The sequence below is a fragment of the Anolis carolinensis genome, chromosome X (assembly GCF_035594765.1).
Source record: "Anolis carolinensis isolate JA03-04 chromosome X, rAnoCar3.1.pri, whole genome shotgun sequence".
Taxonomy (NCBI): Eukaryota; Metazoa; Chordata; class Lepidosauria; order Squamata; family Dactyloidae; genus Anolis; species Anolis carolinensis.
This window is the reverse complement of record NC_085847.1, coordinates 1,566,321-1,585,000: the sequence shown is the minus strand read 5'-3', so window position 1 is coordinate 1,585,000 and position 18,680 is coordinate 1,566,321. Positions and strand designations below refer to the sequence as shown.

The window sequence follows — 18,680 nt, the reverse complement described above, 5'->3', positions numbered from 1 at the left end:
CAGGGGGAGATGTTGCTTCACCGTTCACTAGTGACTGTATTTCCTCATTCCTTTCCGGCATGTTGCTGGCAGTTTTATGGTGTTGTAAATTGGAGTTGTAAATTGGTGTTGTAAAGCACTGAGCTGCTGAACTTGCAGACCGAAAGGTCGCAGGTTCAAATCCCAGGAGTGGAGTGAGTGCTGGCTGTTGCTCCAGCTTCTGCCAACCTAGCAGTTCAAAAACATTCCCATGTGAGTAGATCAATAGGTACCACTCCGGTGGGAAGGTAACAGCGCTCCATGCAGTCATGCTGGCCACATGACCTTGGAGGTGTCTACGGACAACGCCGGTTCTTCGGCTTAGAAATGGAGTCTGGACTTAACGGAGTCTTAGAGTCTGGACTTAACGTCAGGGGAAACCTTTACCTTTTAAATTGGTTAAATTAGCCTCCCGCATAAAGCGTACCTAAATTTCCTACTTGACAGATGCAACTGTCTTTTGGGCTGCTTAGGTAAACAGCAAGCTGGGCTATTCAATGGTAGGGGGCTTAACCTGACCCAGGTTTCGAACTCATGACCTCTTGGTCAGTAGTGATTTATTGCAGCTGGTTACTAGCCAGCTGCACCACAGCCCAGCCCGGTTAGGGAAAGGTGAAAGGATATTTTAAAGCTGTAATGTAATGATATTGTAAATCATCACCTTCTCCTGAGAAGAAATTATAATATCACGAAAGATTACCACCTCATCCACTTCATAGGAAATCTGCTACAAAACAGGAGCTTTTTGTTGAGTTCCAACATCAGAAAAGCAGATGGTGAAAACAGAAGAACGGCCTCAGGGCAGCGTGCTTGCTCCATCCATGTTCAACATTTACATAAATGACCAGCCACGGCCAGAAGAGACAGAAAGTTTCATCTATGGTGACGATCGTGCCATCACTGCTCAAGCAGGGAGCTTTGAAACGGTTGAACAGAAGCTCTCTGAAGCTTTAGGTGCTCTTACTGCCTATTACAGGGAGAACCAGCTGATTCCCAATCCATATAAAACACAGACCTGTGCTTTTCACCTTAAGAACAGACAAGCATCTTGAGCTCTGAGGATGACCTGGGAAGGAATCCCACTGGAGCATTGCACCACAACAAAATACCTGGGAGTTACCCTGGACCGTGCTCTGACTTACAAGAAGCACTGCCTGACTATCAAGCAAAAAGTGGGCACTAGAAATAATATCATACGAAAGCTGACCGGCACAACCTGAGGATCACAGTGAAGACATCTGCCCTTGTGATTTCTACTCTGCCCAGTGTGGAATACATCTCATCACATTAAAACAGTGAACATGGCACTCTTATTTATGGTTATGAAAGAAAGAAAATTGGAAAAAAAATTGGCAACCACTTTATAAGATCTGTGCTACTGATGATCCAGTTCAAAGCAGATAATGTGGATTATCTGCTTTGATAATCTGGATTATATGGCAGTGTAGAAGAGCCATTGGTTATTTTCTGCTCCCGCAAAAAGATCATTCCTCCCCAAGCTGCTCTCAAACCCAGATACTGAACCCCCAAATGGTTTTATAAATATGTTTTGCCGCTTGCTTTTTCTCCGTTTCTCTCTCTCTCTCTCTCGTCTGTCAACTTTTTAATTCTTTTCAAAGAGCCATTTGAAGGAGAGGCGCATCCGCCTCGTCTTGTTGAACATACTAATTAAGGAGGTTGGGAAAAAAAGAGGCGGATGTGTCAAAACAGCGAGTGTGAGAACGACTCAAAAGTCAATCTGGTGCGGGTGTTTGTGTGCGTGCGCACTGGTGTCAGCAGGAAACGAAGGGCCTATTTGGCTTTCTGTTGCACCGAAATAAAGAAGAGAATAACGCGGAGTGTTTTTGGAGCGGAGGAAGAGGACAGATTCATCTTTTTTTAAAAAGACATTCTCCATTATCTAGCTTTCCTGTTCACTATGTTCAAGATTACAGTATTAAAGCGATTGAAATTGTAAACATTCCTGCGTTTCTGCCTCTGAGTGTTTAAAAGAAGGGTTTGTTTTCACAACCGGGAAAAGAAGTATACACATCAATATCTCGCTCTTTTATATATATACATAACAAAAGTAAAAATATGTTTGTATGTATGTATGTTTGTATATACATACATATATATATTCTGGTTCTCGCAGAAGTAGAGGCAGAAAGAGGACATTTCTGCTCCCTGGCTTCAGAGGCTGAACTCAGGGGGGCAGTTGGTTCTCGCAGAAGTAGAGGCAGCAAGAGGACATTTCTGCTCCCTGGTTTCAGGTAAGATTTGGCTAAGATATGGCTAAGATTTGAAACTGAGTGTGAGCTTGGCTCCTGTGGTCAAAGTCTAACTGCTGTGTGACTGTTGTATTGAAAGAGAGCCTGGTACTTAAGTTGATTGACAGCAGGCATTGTCCCCTGTTAATTGAGTGACTGGGAAAGCTACATTTGCCAGTGTCGCAAGAGAACCAACTGCCCCCCTGAGTTCAGCCTCTCATGGGGATGATAGAGGATGATGGAGTTATAGTTCACCCATATGCGAAGAGCTTTGTGAACCCCACCAACCAAACTTAGCACCCAGACTCATCATGACCAACTATAACTGTGGCTTGGCAGCCATGACAGATTATAATAGGAGTTATAGCTTACGCACATACTTATCCGTTTTCTAATGGATAAATTCATAAGATCCAGAACTAAACAATGAAAATGAACAAAATAATAATAATAATAATAATAATTTTATTTTTATACCCCGCATCCATCTCCCCTGGGGGACTCAGGGTGGCTTACATGGGGCCGATGCCCAAGCAAATACAATAACAAACATAAAACAACATCAAATAACAGAAACCACGCGCAAATAAAAATTAAAAAATTAACATAAAAGTAAAATAACAAACATTAGTAAAACACAAGTTATAACACAACACTAGAATCATAAAAATGAACCGGGCAAAAGTGCGCTAAGTGAGTTTTGTAAACAAGAGGTAGTTAAAAGTGCTATAAGATCCTGGGAGAGCACCTTGAAGTGGGGTGAACCCTATGGCTACCAGTATTTTTAAAAACTCTAAAATGAGGATAGTAAATAAAGAACAACACTCAGAAAACAGGGGAATTCCAATCAGGAAACATTCAGGGCCAGCTAACACCTCCCAACAAAGGATTCTGCCAGGGAGGAAGCAGCCAGGCTTTGAAGCTGCAAGGCTTTTCAATGCTAATCAAGCAGGTCAATGGTAACATTCACACTTGCCTCCAACAGACAAGAGTTCTTTCTCCCACCCTGAACATTATTCCACAGATATATGAACCCCACTTGCCTAGTTTCCAACAGACCTCACAACCTCTGAGGATGCCTGCCATAGATGTGGGAGAAATGTCAGGAGAGAATGCTTCTGGAACATGGCCAGCATTCCGGACATGAAAGCCTTCGACAACACATTAAACAATGACTTCTTCTGATAATTATTATTACAGAATCCCAAACCTGGGGATCACTGGGTACCCACCTAAGCTAGTTTTAATAAAACAATTCTGGACTTATTTCTTGGCCGCAAGCGTTTTGAAGAAGAGAGACTCAACCTTAAAAAAGCTTTCATACAAGTACATATTCAAGCATTCATATATTGCCTTGAGTCCCCACTGGGGTGAGAAGAGCAGAATATAAATACTGCAAATAAATAAATACATACGTTTCATGAGAACCAAACTCTGCGTTTGTTACAAAGATAATGGTGGTAGGTCAGAGAATGCTTACCATGGGGTGGGTTGCCCGGTTGGCTTAGCCCTTGGCCAAGTTGGTCCGTGAGCCAGAGCTGCATGCGGATGAATGGCTCTCGGCCTTTCTGCGTGAGCTTGCTCCAGGGCTTGGGCCTGGACAACATGTCGCTCACACTGCCTTGAGACAATCCCAGCACCTGAAAAAAGACACGGGAAAGGTTCTTAGGCCATACGTATGCTCTGCCATTAAGGACAGTCACAACAAATAAACAAACAAACAAAGACTAGGGAGGAAGCATTATCCTCTAGCCAAGAGACACAGCCACAAATCTGAGGGAATTGCCATATATGCCATCAATTGTAAGACAATTGTAAGAGCCGGCATTGTCCGTAGACACCTCCAAGGTCATGTGGCCACTGGTATGACTGCATGGAGCACCCTTACCTTCCCGCCGGAGCGGTACCTATTCATCTACTCACATTGGCATGTTTTCGAACTGCTAGGTTGGCAGGAGCTGGAGCTAACAGCGGGCGCTCACTCCAGTCCCTGAATTTGAACCTGGGACCTTTCAGTCTGCAAGTTCAGCAGCTCAGTGCTTTAACACACTTTGCCACCGGGGTTCTTGTAATGTCAATACAAGGCCATAAAATCACAAACATTTCAGGAGGGAAAGAAGGCTGAGCTCAAATATGGAGGAAATTGCTAGGTAACTATGGCCCTAGACTAGTCAAATAATAATATCAAATAATAAGATCTCAGCGGGCATTTGGAAACAATAGACACTGACAAAATTACGATCTGCCAACTGCAAAAGGCCACCCTACTGGGATCTGCATGCATCATCTGAAAATACATCACACAGTCCTAGACACTTGGGAAGTGTTCGACTTGTGATTTTGTGAAACGAAATCCAGCATATCTATCTTGTTTGCTGTGACATAATAAAATAATAATAATAATAATAACACAACAAAACATTGCATGGAAAGTTCCTTGACAAAACTGAAGGAAAAGCTGATAAGGAGAAGACCTGGCTCTGGCTCACGAATGGGACCCTGAAGAAGGAGACAGAAGGCCTGATCCTTGCAGCCCAGGAGCAAGCCATCAGGACAAAGGCCATTAATAATAATAATAATAATAATAATAATAATAATAATAATAATAATAATAATAGAAGACCTGGCTCTGGCTCACGAATGGGACCCTGAAGAAGGAGACAGAAGGCCTGATCCTTGCAGCCCAGGAACAAGCCACCAGGACAAATGCAATCAAGGCCAAGATCGAAAAATCAGCTGATGACCCAAAATGCAGGCTGTGCAAGGAAACCGACGAAACCATTGATCATATCCTCAGCTGCTGTAAGAAAATTGCACAGACAGACTACAAACAGAGGCACAACTATGTGGCCGAAACGATTCATTGGAACTTCTGCCTCAAGTATCACCTCCCAGCAGCAAAGAACTGGTGGGATCACAAACCTGCAAAAGTCTTGGAAAATGAGCACGCAAAGATACTGTGGGACTTCCGAATCCAGACTGACAAAGTTCTGGAACACAACACACCAGACATCACAGTTGTGGAAAAGAAAAAGGTTTGGATCATTGATGTCGCCATCCCAGGTGACAGTCGCATTGACGAAAAACAACAGGAAAAACTCAGCCGCTATCAGGACCTCAAGATTGAACTTCAAAGACTATGGCAGAAACCAGTGCAGGTGGTCCCGGTGGTGATGGGCACATTGGGTGCTGTGCCAAAAGATCTCAGCCGGCATTTGGAAACAATAGACATTGACAAAATTACGATCTGCCAACTGCAAAAGGCCACCCTACTGGGATCTGCACGCATCATCCGAAAATACATCACACAGTCCTCGACACTTGGGAAGTGTTCGACTTGTGATTTTGTGATACGAAATCCAGCATATCTATCTTGTTTGCTGTGTCATACAATAAAATAATAATAATAATAATAATAATAATAATAATAATAATAATAATAATAATAATAATACATCACAGTCCTAGACACTTGGGAAGTGTTCGACTTGTAGTTTTGTGATACGAAATCCAGCATATCTATCACTACTATATTATTGTATGACACAGCAAACAAGATAGACATGCTGGATTTCATATCACAAAATCACAAGTCGAACACTTATTATTATTATTGCTCATCACCAAATCCATATCACCCTCTCCCACATCTAAAATCATTCACACATCATTTATCACTTCTCGCTTGGTCGTTCTTTCACACTTCTGCATGCAGAGAGCCTTTCCAATTCTTCCCCATCTTTATTCCCGAGGTACCTTTTCCCCAAAGATGCGTTGGCAGATCCCATTCTTGGCCAGCTTCTCCTTGACCTGCCGCGTCAGATCCAAGGTGTCCACTTCCCGGTACATGTACATCTCGTACTGTTCGGGCGTCAGGGGCGGCACGGTGGGCTTGAGGGTCCTTGGCACGTAGGATGGGTAGTAGGAGAGGCGCCTGGTGGAGAGGGGTTCGGAGCCCACCGTTTCCAGTTTGACCTCCAGCACCCGGTGGGGCTCATCCTCAGAGGTGGGGAGGTCCTCCTCGGTCGGGACGGCCTCGGCAGCTTCGCCCCGCTGCCACCCGCGCCCGTTGGCCGTGCTGGAGTAGCTGGACGAGGACGAGAGGGAGGGCGAAACAGAGGTGTACGGGCGGCTCAGCAAGCTCCTCTCGGAAGCCCAGTGCTGGTCAAAGTAGGAGCCGGCGTCGCCAATTTCAGACTTGACTTTGCGGATGATGCTCTGGACAAAGGCGGCAGGGGAGAGCACCGTCAGGGGCCCCTGGGCCATGCTGCTGCTGGTGCTGGGTCCCATCATCCCCTCCTCTTGCTTGATGTACTCCTGGACAATGGTCTGGCTGACGGCGGCCAAGGCGGAGTGCTCGACCGGCGGCGTGAGGAGCGGCCTGCTCGTGCTGCCCGACTCAATTTCCAGCAAGGCCTGCTGCTGAGCCTGCATCTCCCGGCGGGCCTGCTCGAGGATGCTCTTGATGGCATCTTCCGAGTTGCTGCTCGTGGCACCGTTGGCCATGGCCTGGGGCACGGTGGAGCCCTTGGTGTCTCCTAAAGGGAAGGCAAACACAGGGGTGAGTGGGAACCGGGAATCCTCCGCTACGGCAACACACTTCTTCAAACCTCTTCCAACTGGTATTACAGCTCATAAGCAATTTCTAAAAATTAATCACACTAAAAATTCAGAATTATCTCAACTCACAAGCATGTTATTCTGCTTTTTTTTCATGTCAGGAGCAACCTGAGTTGCTTCTGGAGTGAGAGAATTGGCCGTCTGCAAAGACGTTGCCCAGGGGACGCCCAAATGTTTTTTGATGTTTTACCATCCTTGTGGGAGGCTTCTTTCATGTCCCCGCATGGAGCTGGAGCTGATAGAGGGAGCTCATCCGCGTTCTCCCCGGGTGGGATTCGAACCTGGCAGCCTTTCCAAAGATCATAAAATTTCCAAAAGATTATGGAGATTTTTCATTTTCCAAAAAGTTCATTGTTAATTTCACCTCTGTTTAATCAAGTTGCCCAATAGTATAAGATTTTTATGCACTAGAGAAGGCGTCATGAGGAATTACTGTATATACTCGAGTATAAGCCGACCCAAATATAAGCCGAGGCACCTAATTTTACCACAAAAAACTGGGAAAACACTGACTCCAGTATAAGCCAAAAGTGGTAAATTTCAGAAATACAGTAGTCACTTCCTAACATGTGGAGGTGGAAGACAGCCTGTAGAGGGCAGAAGATACTCTGGATTATATGGTAGTGTAGAAGAGGCCCCAGCGGAGCTTCCAAACCTGGCATGAAGTATGTGTTCATTTTAACTGGACAATAAGGGTAGTGTTATTATTATTATTTTCATTATTGGTCTTTTGTGAATTTTAGACTCTGTTTTATTTTACTACTAGCTTGGGGATCCGGCGGTGCCCGGGTCATTTGAGAAACTTGTGTGCCAAGTTTGGTCCAGATCCGAAGTCGGTTGGGTTCTGTGCTGTGTGTATAAGGGTGAACTACAACTCCCAGAGCCAAAGGACAATCACCCTGAAACCCTGCCTGTATGCTCAGTTGGGCATGATGAGGCAGTGTACTAAGTTTGGTCCAGATTTGAAGTCGGCTGGGTTCAGTGCTGTCTGTTTAAGGGTGAACTACAACTCTCAGATCAAGAAGTGAGTGAAGCTACCTGGTCCATCCTCCCCCAATCTACCCCAGGACGGAAAGGGGTTCATGGGGGTTCTGTGGGCCAAGTTTGGTCCAGTTCCGTCACTGGTGGGCCTCGCAGTGGCCTGTGGGAGTTATAGCGATTGAAAGTACTACAAATCCCATCATCCATAGCCCATCATCTCCCAAATGGCACCAGGCCGTAAAGTGCATCAAGGGGGTTAAGCGTGCCAAGTTTGGTCCATGTCAGTGATTCCTGGCGGTCACAGTGGCCTGTGAAAGTGGCGGCCAATCAGACAGCTGCCACATACTCGCATACATACATATCCGCATACAAACATTCACTTTTATTATATAGATAGAAGATAGATATGGTCAACACAGGCCCCTTCTATAGTGTAGAAGGCGCCACAGATACCCTCAAATCTGTTTGCAGGGAGACTGATCCAAAGTTTAACCCAACTGTCCAAACAAAAGAGGCGACTTTCATTTCCCTCTCAAGTCCACAATGCAGCCAACTTACCTCCTTTCTGTGACTCTATCTCCTTCTTGGCTTGCTCAAGGATGTTCTTGATGGCGTCATCGGAGCCAGTTTCGGGCGTCCTAATCCTTGGCGTAATGCTACCTGATCAAAGAAGCACAGCAGCAAGGGCTGTCACTTGCCTCGTGTTTTGTTCCACTTCCATTCATGTAATGTCAAGAAAGTATTTACTGATGCCGGTGCTCAGCTATTTTTAGGAACACTCATTTGGAGGAATGTCTCTTGCCATTAGCTCGCTTGCCACAATGGAAAGAGATCAGGAACGGGACTGACAGACGGGGCCTTAGAGAGACAATGGCTCTAAAAGGGCAAGAGAGGGGAGCTAGAACAATTGGGGATTTGCCAGGAGGCTGGGTCACAGGAAACCCAACTTAGTTCTGACTGTTGGTTCATCAAATTCACTACCTATCTCTCAGCCTTCTCCCCGATACAATCCCTTCTAGGATTTGTATCTCAGTGTGAGAAAGGCTCACGGTATGTGTGAGAAGCTCCAAGTTGAAGACCTCATGTATGAAGCTCCAGTGTGAAGGCTGCTGTGTGTAATTTTGCTGTGTGAAGCTCCTGTGTAAGTTCGGTTTGAGAAGAGGCTCTGTGAGAGTGAAGCTGTTTATCTGCCCGAGAAAGAAGCCCAGCGTGGAAGCAAAAATGGAAGTACAGTATAAAGAACTTTATTTGTGTTATGGGAAGCTTGTTTCTGTAAATAGTGCAACCATATTATTTTGCTATAAAGAAAAGCCTCCTATGGAAGAGATAACATTGGTCTGTGTGTTTTTTTTTCTATTTATCACTTTTAGCTACTGGTACTGGGTCACGCTGCTGCTAGTAAGTTACTTTGCTATACATTTATGGGGAGGGTCTTTAGTGAATAAGCCCGTTCACCCAACATATGCATTCTACTAAGTTGCTCTGCTATACATTTATGGGGAGGCTCTTTTGTGAATAAGCCCGCTCACCCAACATATGCATCCTAAGAAACATGGAGATGATGAATCAAAAAGGGGTTTTGGAAGAAGCCTTCCAAAGGTTGAAGATGTTGTTGAGTTATACGGGCTATCTACACCACCCAGCTTCTTGCCGACACTCACCTCTCTGGCGCACCTGAATTGTCCTCAGGGCCAAGACGTTCTGCTCATCAGAGAGGAACTGCTTCATCTTGATGAATGGCTCTTTGCCCTTGACGGTGAGCTTGCGCCAAGGCTTTGGCCGAGCCAGGATCTCACTGACGGAGCCTTGAGAGAGGCCCAGGACGTAATGGCCAAAGACCCGCTGGCCGATGTTGTGCTTGAGCAGTTGCTCCTTGACTTGGAACGCAATCTCAGCGGTATCCAGGTGCTCATCGTCCGGCGAACCCAAATTGCTCCCTTCCGACTGGTCACTGGGGAGGCTCAGCTCATTTGCGGGAAGGGCTTGGCCAGAGTTTCCTGGCAACGTTGCCCCCTTAGCATAGAAAGCGGAGGGGAAGGCCACCAGGCTGCTGGTCTCGCTCTTGTAACCATGAGGACCCCTGTGTTTGGGGAGAAGGGAGTCCAGCGATATCCGCTCTGTGGGGTTCAGGCTCGGGAAGGGGGACAGGCAGAAGCCTTCCTGAGCCACAGCGGGACTCAGCAGGGGCTGGATGAGCGGAGGAGAGGTCACGTCGTCCCGGGGAGTATGTGAGAGCAGTTGTGGGGAAGGGAAGGCCTGCCCGGTGCCCATGGAGTCCTTCATTGACTCATCCTCCGAGGGATCCTCCTCTAGAGACCAAAGAGAAAGGCAGAGATACACACACCAACTATAGCTTCCCACAAAAAACTCTACATATCACTAGGACAAACATCTGGGCCAGAGTTTCAAGTGATCTTGAAAAAAAATATGACTTCCAAAAAAAATATGACCCAGTGCCCCCTGGAAGGGGGGCGTGGCTTAGAGGGGTGGGCGTGGCTCCTGCTCAAGCGGGCAGGGCTGAGCCTCTCCCCTAGTCCAAGATGCAGGGCTGGGAGGGGAGGTGGGCGGGGCCACAAATGGGAGGCCAGGACTGGGATGGGTGGAGTTACGAGCTCTGAGGCAGGGCTGAGCTTCTATCCCTGTCCTGCAGTGCCTCCAGGACACAGGGGGCGGGGTTAGAGGAGGGGGCGGGGCCTCTTCCCAAGTGTCTGACGGGGCTGAGCCTCTATACCCTGCCCCCGTGTTCTAACAAGCGCCTCAGGGGAGGTATAGAGGCTCAGCCCTGTCTTGCGCTCTTGGTTAGAGGCCCCACCCCCACCCCTAGCCCCGCCCTTTAGTCCTAAAAGGCCTCTCAGGAGAGGTATAGAGGCTCAGCCCTGTCTCGGGCTCTTGGAAGGAGGCCCCGCCCCCTTCCCTAGCTCCGCCCTGTGTCCCAACAAGCGTCTCAGGAGAGGTATAGATTCTCAGCCCTGTCTTGGGCTCTTGGGAAGAGGCCCCGCCCCCACCCCTAGCCCCACCCTTTAGTCCTAAAAGGCCTCTCAGGAAAGGTATAGAGGCTCAGCCCTGTCTCGGGCTCTTGGGAAGAGGCCCCGCCCCCTTCCCTAGCTCCCAACAAGCGCCTCAGGAGAGGTATAGATGCTCAGCCCTGTCTCGGGCTCTTGGGAAGAAGCCACACCCACTCCTCTAGCTCCGCTTCCTGTGTGTCCTAACAGGCACCTTAGGTGCTCAGCCCTGTCTCCAGCACTTGGGAAGAGGCCCCGCCCCTCCCCCAAATGCACCTGTAGCCATCACCGCCCCCCTGGATCACTGCAGCGGCCACCAGGGGGCGGTAGCGCCCACTTTGGGAATCACTGATTTAGGGCTTTATAGGTAATAACCACTACTTTGTATTTAGCCCAGAAGCAGACTGGCAACCAATGGAGCTGCCATAACAGTGGAGTTGTCTGCTCCCTGTACAGTGCTCCAGTTAGTAACCTGAACCAGTTGGAGCTTCCAAACTATGTTCAAAGGCAGCCCCACGTAGAAAGGGTTGCAGTAGTCCAGACGGGAAGTAACCAAGGCATGGACTACCATGGCCAGATCTGACATCTCAAGATACGGGTGCAGATGGCGCACAAGTTTTAATTGTGCGAAGGGTAACTTGCGCATTAGGTGGCCTATATGCAGGATAAATAAACACCTAGAATAATGGCTTTATAATTGGAAATAATTCCGGACGAATAGGCAAGGGAGAACCTCTTTACCCAAACACGTTTTCAAACGCTCCCTTGTTCTCAACCTACCAGTGCTGGGGACGAGGCTTCGCTTTTCCAAAAGGTATTTCTGTGATGGGTAGAAAGAGTCCTTTTCCAGAAGCAACGTGTCAGCGGGTTTTGATATGCTCTATAATCATTAAGATAAAACAAGGAGCAAAGGGAAAGGGTTGTAAAATATTATTATATTGCACTGTATAATTTTTATATATGCGTTTTATTGTAAGCCGCCCTGAGTTCCCTGTTGGGTGAGAAGGGCGGGATATAAATATTGTAATAAATAAAAAAAATTGTAAAAAGGTTCAAACTGACAAAGTTTTTTCAAGTGTTTCACAGATCCTCTTAGGGCCCTTCCGCACAGCCATATAACCCAGAATATCAAGGCAGAATAGCAGAATAACCCACAATATCGGCTTTGAACTGGGTTAGCTGAGTCCAGATAATGTTCAAAGCAGATAACGTGGGATTTTATTCAGCTGTGTGTAAAGGACCTTAGATTCAAAACTTGTGGGCAATAAAAATATACAGTGACAATATAGAATAAAAACAGTAAAATAAAAAAATGGCAACAAAGCAAGCAATGCAACTTTTGTAAGTTGCAAGTGACCTCAAAACTTGTTACAATAATTCTGACTGTTGCTTTTATTGTTCCACTGATTGTTTATCTTCCCCTTTTGTTATTTTGTATTTCGCTATGTACGTTTTATAGGCATTGCCTTCAAAAAAAAAATTGGTGGATACAAATTTAGAGACAAATAGACCAGGTTACAGCTACAGAATAACCCCATCTGCCTAAGAGCCCAAACAGTGCTCTAAACCTCAAAATATCTTCACAAAGGGATTTTACAGGGATTTTACAGGCCTTTTGAGGCAGGGTTTTGCAGAGCCTTAGTGCAAACTAAGCTTGGAAAAGTTAATTTATGACAGTATCGCCTTTGGAACCGCCCAGTCACCAAATAGCTTAATACCATCATATTAACGGCCGTTTTCATCGGTAATTCTCTGCATCTGGTCGTCCATATATTTTGGACTTCAAACTCAGAGAAGCATAGCCAATTATCAAGGGTTAGTTGAGCTGAAGTTCAAAACACCCAGAAGACCATAGGCTGAGGACCACTGTTTTACATCACTTGGCCACTGCACAGAGTTTGACCAAAATAGTTTTTGAACTATAACTTGTGTCCCAGCCCAGCCAGACCCATTGGGACATGTCCGTTCTTCACACAGAAGAGCACTTGCCTGGGAGAGGCTGCAGTTGGAGGAGGCCAGCTTCATCCCTTTCAAGATGCTGCAAGAAGGAAACAGTGGCGTTAATGAAAAAAAATATATATAAAGCTGGAAGCCTCCAGTGGTGCAGTGGATTAAACCACTGAACTGTTGAACTTGGGGACCGAAAGGTTAGAGGTTCAAATCTGGGGAGCGGGGTGAGATCCCGCTGTTAGCCCCAGCTTCTGCCAACCTAGCAGTTCAAAAACATGCAAATGTGAGTAGATCAGTAGGTACCACTCTGGCGGGAAGGGTTTTTTTTTGTGTGTGTGTGTGTCAGGAGCAACTTGAGTCGCTTCTGGAGTGAGAGAATTGGCCATCTGCAAGGACATTGCCCTGGGTGTTTTGATGTTTTTACCATCCTTGAAGGAGTCTCCGGTGGCCTAGGGGATAAAAGCCTAGTGACTTGAAGGTTGGGTTGCTGACCTGAAAGCTGCCAGGTTCGAATCCCACCCGGGGAGAGCGCGGATGAGCTCCCTCTTTCAGCTCCAGCTCCATGCAGGGACATGAGAGAAGCCTCCCACAAGGATGGTAAAACATCAAAACATCCGGGCAATGTCCCCTGGGCAACGTCCTTGCAGACGGCCAATTCTCTCACTCCAGAAGCAACTCCGGTTGCTCCTGACACGAAAAAAAAATCCTTGTGGGAGCCTTCTCTCATGTCCCCACATGGAGCTGGAGCTGATAGAGGGAGCTCATCCGCACTCTCCCCGGGTGGGATTCGAACCTGGCAGCTTTCAGGTCAGCAACCCAACCTTCAAGTCACGAGGCTTTAGTCCACTACGTCATTGGGGGCTCCACAGCGGGAAGGTAATGACACTCCATGCAGTCATGCCGGTCACATCACCTTGGAGGTGTCTACGGACAATGCTGGCTCTTTGGCTTAGAAATGGAGATGAGCACCAACCCCCAGAGTTGGACACAACTAGACTTAACGTCAAGGGAAACCTTTATCTTTACTATTGCTCAAAGCTACTCACATATCATCACTTATTTTCAATCAAATCATGGACTTGTTTTTAATTACCAGCAAAGCAGAAAACCCTTGTTCGCATAAATAAGTTGTGGAGAAGAGCACAAGATAGCGCAAGGCAATTTCTCAAATTTTAGTATTAAAAACCCTTAAGAGAATCAGATTCAAACGAATGCTTGCAGTTTCTATCCTTCTGACATTCAATGAGCTGTACTTGGAAATTTTTCTGTAACCGCTCCAATTTCAATCATCATTAAATAAGTCAAAAATTAATATGGATATTGAGGACTCATGGTCAGTAAAACTACTGGAGCTGTCAAATCACTAAACAGCAAAACTTAACATCTGGGGAAACCTCTACCTTTACTATTGCTCAAAGCTACACGCATATCATCACTTACTTTCAATCAAATCCTGGACTTGTTTTTAATTACCAGCAAAGCAGAAAACCCTTGTTTGCATAAATAAGTTGTGGAGAAGAGCACAAGATAGCGCAAGGCAATTTCTCAAATTTTAGTATTAAAAATCCTTGAGAGAATCAGATTCAAACGAATGCTTGCAGTTTCTATCCTTCTGAAATTCAATGAGCTCTACTTGGAAATTTTTCTGCAACGGCTCCAATTTCAATCATCATTAAATAAGTCAAAAATTAATATGGATATTGAGGACTCACGGTCAGTAAAACTATTGGAGCAGTCGAATCACTAAACAGCAAAACAGAATCATTGACACAGCTGAGCAAGGCAAAAAGATGTGTGCGACTAGCTCCAACAATATACAGGCAAACAAATCCTTTTTGCTGGGCCTCTCGCTCAAAAGAAGGGGGACCTTACCTCAGTTCTGTCTTGATCTCCTCATAATCTGACTGGGCTCGTAATTTCTCTTCCAACTTCTAAAAGAAATATGGATGTATATATGGAATAGAGCAATGCACGTATAAACACATGTGAAAAAGCAATCAGAATCAGATATCGAGTTTATGGCGATAAATCAACTCTAAGAAGTAACTGTGGGACAGGCTTTAGCACAGCAGGTTAAACCACCAGCTCCAGTTAATCTTGTCAAGCAAAAGGTTGACAGTTCGAAGCCTGGGTCAGGGTGACATCCTGGCCTTTAGCCCAGCTTCCGCCTACCGAGGGGTTCAAAAGAAAACGTGAGTAGATAAGACATGAGTAGATAAAAGCGGGGAGGTATTTAAATGCCAGAAAAATGCTGGCGATTTGATCAAGGAGGAAGTTTACAAACAAAGCTCTTCAGCAGGGAGATGGAGCAACAGCACCTCCCGGTGGCCAGAACCGAGCGCAAGCCTCCAAGATGCCGAAGATGGGAAAAGCCTATATATACCTCTATCTATGTACAATTGTCTGGCATAAGGCAAAAGAATAGAAAATCTTGAGAAGTTGGCAGGGAAGAAATGGCAGTACAATCCAATTTTACTCCCTAGGGCAACCCTTCGCCTCAACCCGTCCCGCATGTACCTCAATGGCCTCGTTCTTGGCCGCCAACTGCTGCTCTAGGTCTGCAATCTGACTGGCGGAAGACTCCTCCATTTCCTGCAGGGTGTTTTGCAAGTGCTGGATTTCTTTGAGAAGGCGAAGGATTTCCCGATCCTTGGAGGCTAGCGCTGCCTCGAGCCTCGGCCCCGGGCACAAAGCGTAATTCATTTTGTCCTACAAAAGAAGAGATGAAACTATTGAAAACATTGACTACAAAAATGGCTTGGATAATTCAGAAACTTGGATAAGCGAGGCTTGGATAAGTGAGACTCTACTGTATATCGTTAAATATAATTTCTTCCGTGACGGCTTCAGAAAACTTGTTCATCGTTGGCAGAAATGTATCCAATCGTCTGGTGATTATGTGGAAAAGTGAATAGTGCTAGTAACCAGCTGCAATAAATCACTACTGACCGAGAGGTCATGAGTTCGAAGCCCGGGTCAGGTTAAGCCCCCAACCATTAAATAGCCCCGGCTTGCTGTTGACCTATGCAGCCCCGAAAGACAGTTGCATCTGTCAATTAGGGAAATTTAGGGACGCTTTATGCGGGGAGGCTAATTTAACTAATTTACAACACCATAAAACTGTCAGCAAAACACGAGGAAAGGAATGAGGAAGTACAGCCACTACTGGATGGTGAAGCAACAGCTCCCCCTGTGGCCGGAATCGTGAAGCTGGAAAAATGTTAAAAATGCCTCTGTGTCTGTCTAAAACTGAACGTTGTTTGTCTGTTGGTATTGAATGTTTGCCATATATGTGTTCATTGTAATCCGCCCTGAGTCCCTTTCGGGGTGAGAAAGAAGGGCGGAATATAAATACTGCAAATAAATAAATAAATAAATATTCTAAGGATTATTTCTGCGTTTATTACAATATTCCCATCCAAACCCAAGTAACGAAGGTGGAGGCATTACTTTCCATTCAATCCTTGTACATATCTGCAGAGAATTTTCAACGTGGGTTGCTATGAGTTTTCCAGTCCAGTTCTGACCTGGTTTTTTTTTTTAGGCAACCAAATGGGTGCAATTTGCTTAGGCCATGCTTCGGAGGGCCTATGGCCCTCCCGGCCCTTACCCCGCTGGATCCTTGGGGCGAGCAACAAGCCAGGCGAAGGGAGCTGTTGACAGAGGCCAGCTGCTCCCGAAGGGTCTCCACCTCCCGCTGGGCAGTCTCGGTTCTCTGCAATGGAAAGGGAACAGATGGGGTTTGAGAGGGGAGTCCATAGAGCAGTCCCGCCACCCAACCCACACGTTCCATAACTGTTACCTGATGGGCTTTTTCAAGGTTCGCCATGATCATGGCCACTTCATCTGTCCTGGGGCAGAAAAGCAAAGTCAACCAGTTAGAATGTGTACAATTTAGAGCGAGATCTAGACACCATCTACCCCACTGAGACCCACCAGGGCCCTAGGATGCCTTTGACATGGAGAAATATTCAAAAGTACACCCCACCCACTCCCTTAGACCTTAAAACATGCATGTGGCGCCTGCACTGTGTTCGAAACCCTCTTCTTTCAACAGTAGGGGATCAGGAGTAAATTGAAACTGGATTTATAGGAGTTGTAGGGACTGGGATGTATAGTTCACCTGCAATCTAAGAGCACTGTGAACTCCACCAACAATGAACCTGGAGCTAACTTGACTCACAGAACCCTCATGATCAACAACAAATACTGGAGGTCTTTGGAGGAATTTATAGGAGTTGTAGTTCACCTACATCTGAAAACAACTGAAAACTTGGATGTTTAGGTTGGCCTTTACTATAAATACCATAGACTGAAAGCTCAATGCTGGTTATAGAGCTAGAACGTCTTATATGGCTCAGGTTCAGGTATGATCTTCCAGGAAAAACTTCACACATTTTGTGGAAACATAGAAGGGGCCTTCTCCATGGCTGCTCCTAGTTTCTGGAATTCCCTTCCAGAGAGGTTAAGCTGGCTCTTTCCTTGGTGTCCTTTTGTCATCCACCAAACACACCCGAAGCCCACGTTCCCATCAAACGTGCCCAAGAACATGGGAAAGGACAAATAAATACTTCCATAAAATATTTCCATGGCCATACAGCCCGGAAAACATACAACAACCCTACTTCCATAAATGTTGCTAAGTAGAAAAAGAAGACTGACTTACTTCTTTGCTTTTTCTTCATCATATTTACAATGCAGGTCAACCAGCTCGGTCTGTGTTGTCTTTAGTGCTGACCATAAGGGGGGGAAACAACAGCAGAGGGTAAGACATGTATTTTCATTGGATGTGGATAGATGACGAGGGAGAGAAATGGGGAGGACTTGCCCGACATCAACAGGGGACCACCGGTGGTAGTTTGGGAGAAGAAACCAGCTCTCACTTAAGAGTTAAAAATGTGACGATGGACAGACAAGCAGTCTTGAGCATGAATCCACAGAAAATTAATTTAAAACAAAGGGCCAAAGGTGCTCAGCTAAATCAATCAATCAATTTCCCAAATGAGCATTAACCTACCAGAATGAAGTACTTTGATCTTCTTTTCGGCTTCCCCCAGCCGAGCAGCCAAAGTGATCTGTACTTCTTTAAAGTCCCTGAAAGAAGAGATGGATTCTCTTTCTTACCGTTTGTAATGAAGTGTGAATTTTTAGTTTACAGATGTTATGTTTAATTGTGTATTAAAAGGGTCAATATTTCAGTTATGGCATCTCTGCACTCAAGAGTTGGTTGCCATGGAGAAGTGGGCGGAGCCAACTGCCATTTTGGTTTTAAAAAGAAGCAGTTAGTCTGTGCCCTGATGAGGTACAGGGAAGACTGATCCTTGTTGAAGGAATCAGGGAGGCTCAATTGCTTATTTTTGAGTCAGTTTAAAATAAGTTTGGTGACTTATTTTTAGGTAATCTGTGTCCTGATAAGGAACAGATAATCTGTGATTGTAATTCACAGGGTGACTGCGGTTTAAAGCAGTAGAGAAAGAAGTGACTTTTTAAGGAGTTTGAAACACCTCATTCTAGCTTTGCAACTGTTAACAAAGTGCCTCTAAGAAGAAAAGGTATTGTAACCACTAAGCTCTGTGCCTGAATAAACTTGTTATTGTTCTTCAAACATCTCAGCCTCTGACACATATATTACCATCATAAGTAAACAAGAAGAGAAAGAAAAACAAAATGTAAAAGGTCTCCTCTCTGAGACAGTTGGTAGCTGTATCTTCCCAAAAGTGGTGTCAAGCGTTAATAATCCCCTTTACATCTGGTGGCAGCATTATAAAGACTTTACTAATTGGTGGCAGCATTTAATAAAACATCTTTATGTTTATCCATACCTCACAACCTCTGAGGATGCCTGCCATAGATGTGGGCG

General features: G+C 45.7%; 1 protein-coding gene across 4 annotated transcripts in view; it reads right to left on the bottom strand.

Annotated features, from left to right (window-relative positions):
- cux2 (cut like homeobox 2) overlaps positions 1–18,680 on the bottom strand; it is a 150,490-nt gene that overhangs the window by 11,948 nt on the left and 119,862 nt on the right. For all 4 annotated transcript variants that reach the window (XM_008119875.3, XM_062958703.1, XM_062958702.1 and 1 more), the window contains 12 exons: positions 17,838–17,914; positions 17,487–17,553; positions 16,623–16,671; positions 16,431–16,535; positions 15,338–15,529; positions 14,693–14,751; positions 12,860–12,908; positions 11,651–11,750; positions 9,530–10,177; positions 8,427–8,528; positions 6,024–6,805; positions 3,748–3,907 (listed from right to left, as the gene is read on the bottom strand). In XM_008119875.3, the coding sequence (XP_008118082.2) occupies positions 3,748–3,907; positions 6,024–6,805; positions 8,427–8,528; positions 9,530–10,177; positions 11,651–11,750; positions 12,860–12,908; positions 14,693–14,751; positions 15,338–15,529; positions 16,431–16,535; positions 16,623–16,671; positions 17,487–17,553; positions 17,838–17,914 (2,390 nt within the window). The remainder of the gene's footprint in view (positions 1–3,747; positions 3,908–6,023; positions 6,806–8,426; positions 8,529–9,529; positions 10,178–11,650; positions 11,751–12,859; positions 12,909–14,692; positions 14,752–15,337; positions 15,530–16,430; positions 16,536–16,622; positions 16,672–17,486; positions 17,554–17,837; positions 17,915–18,680) is intronic.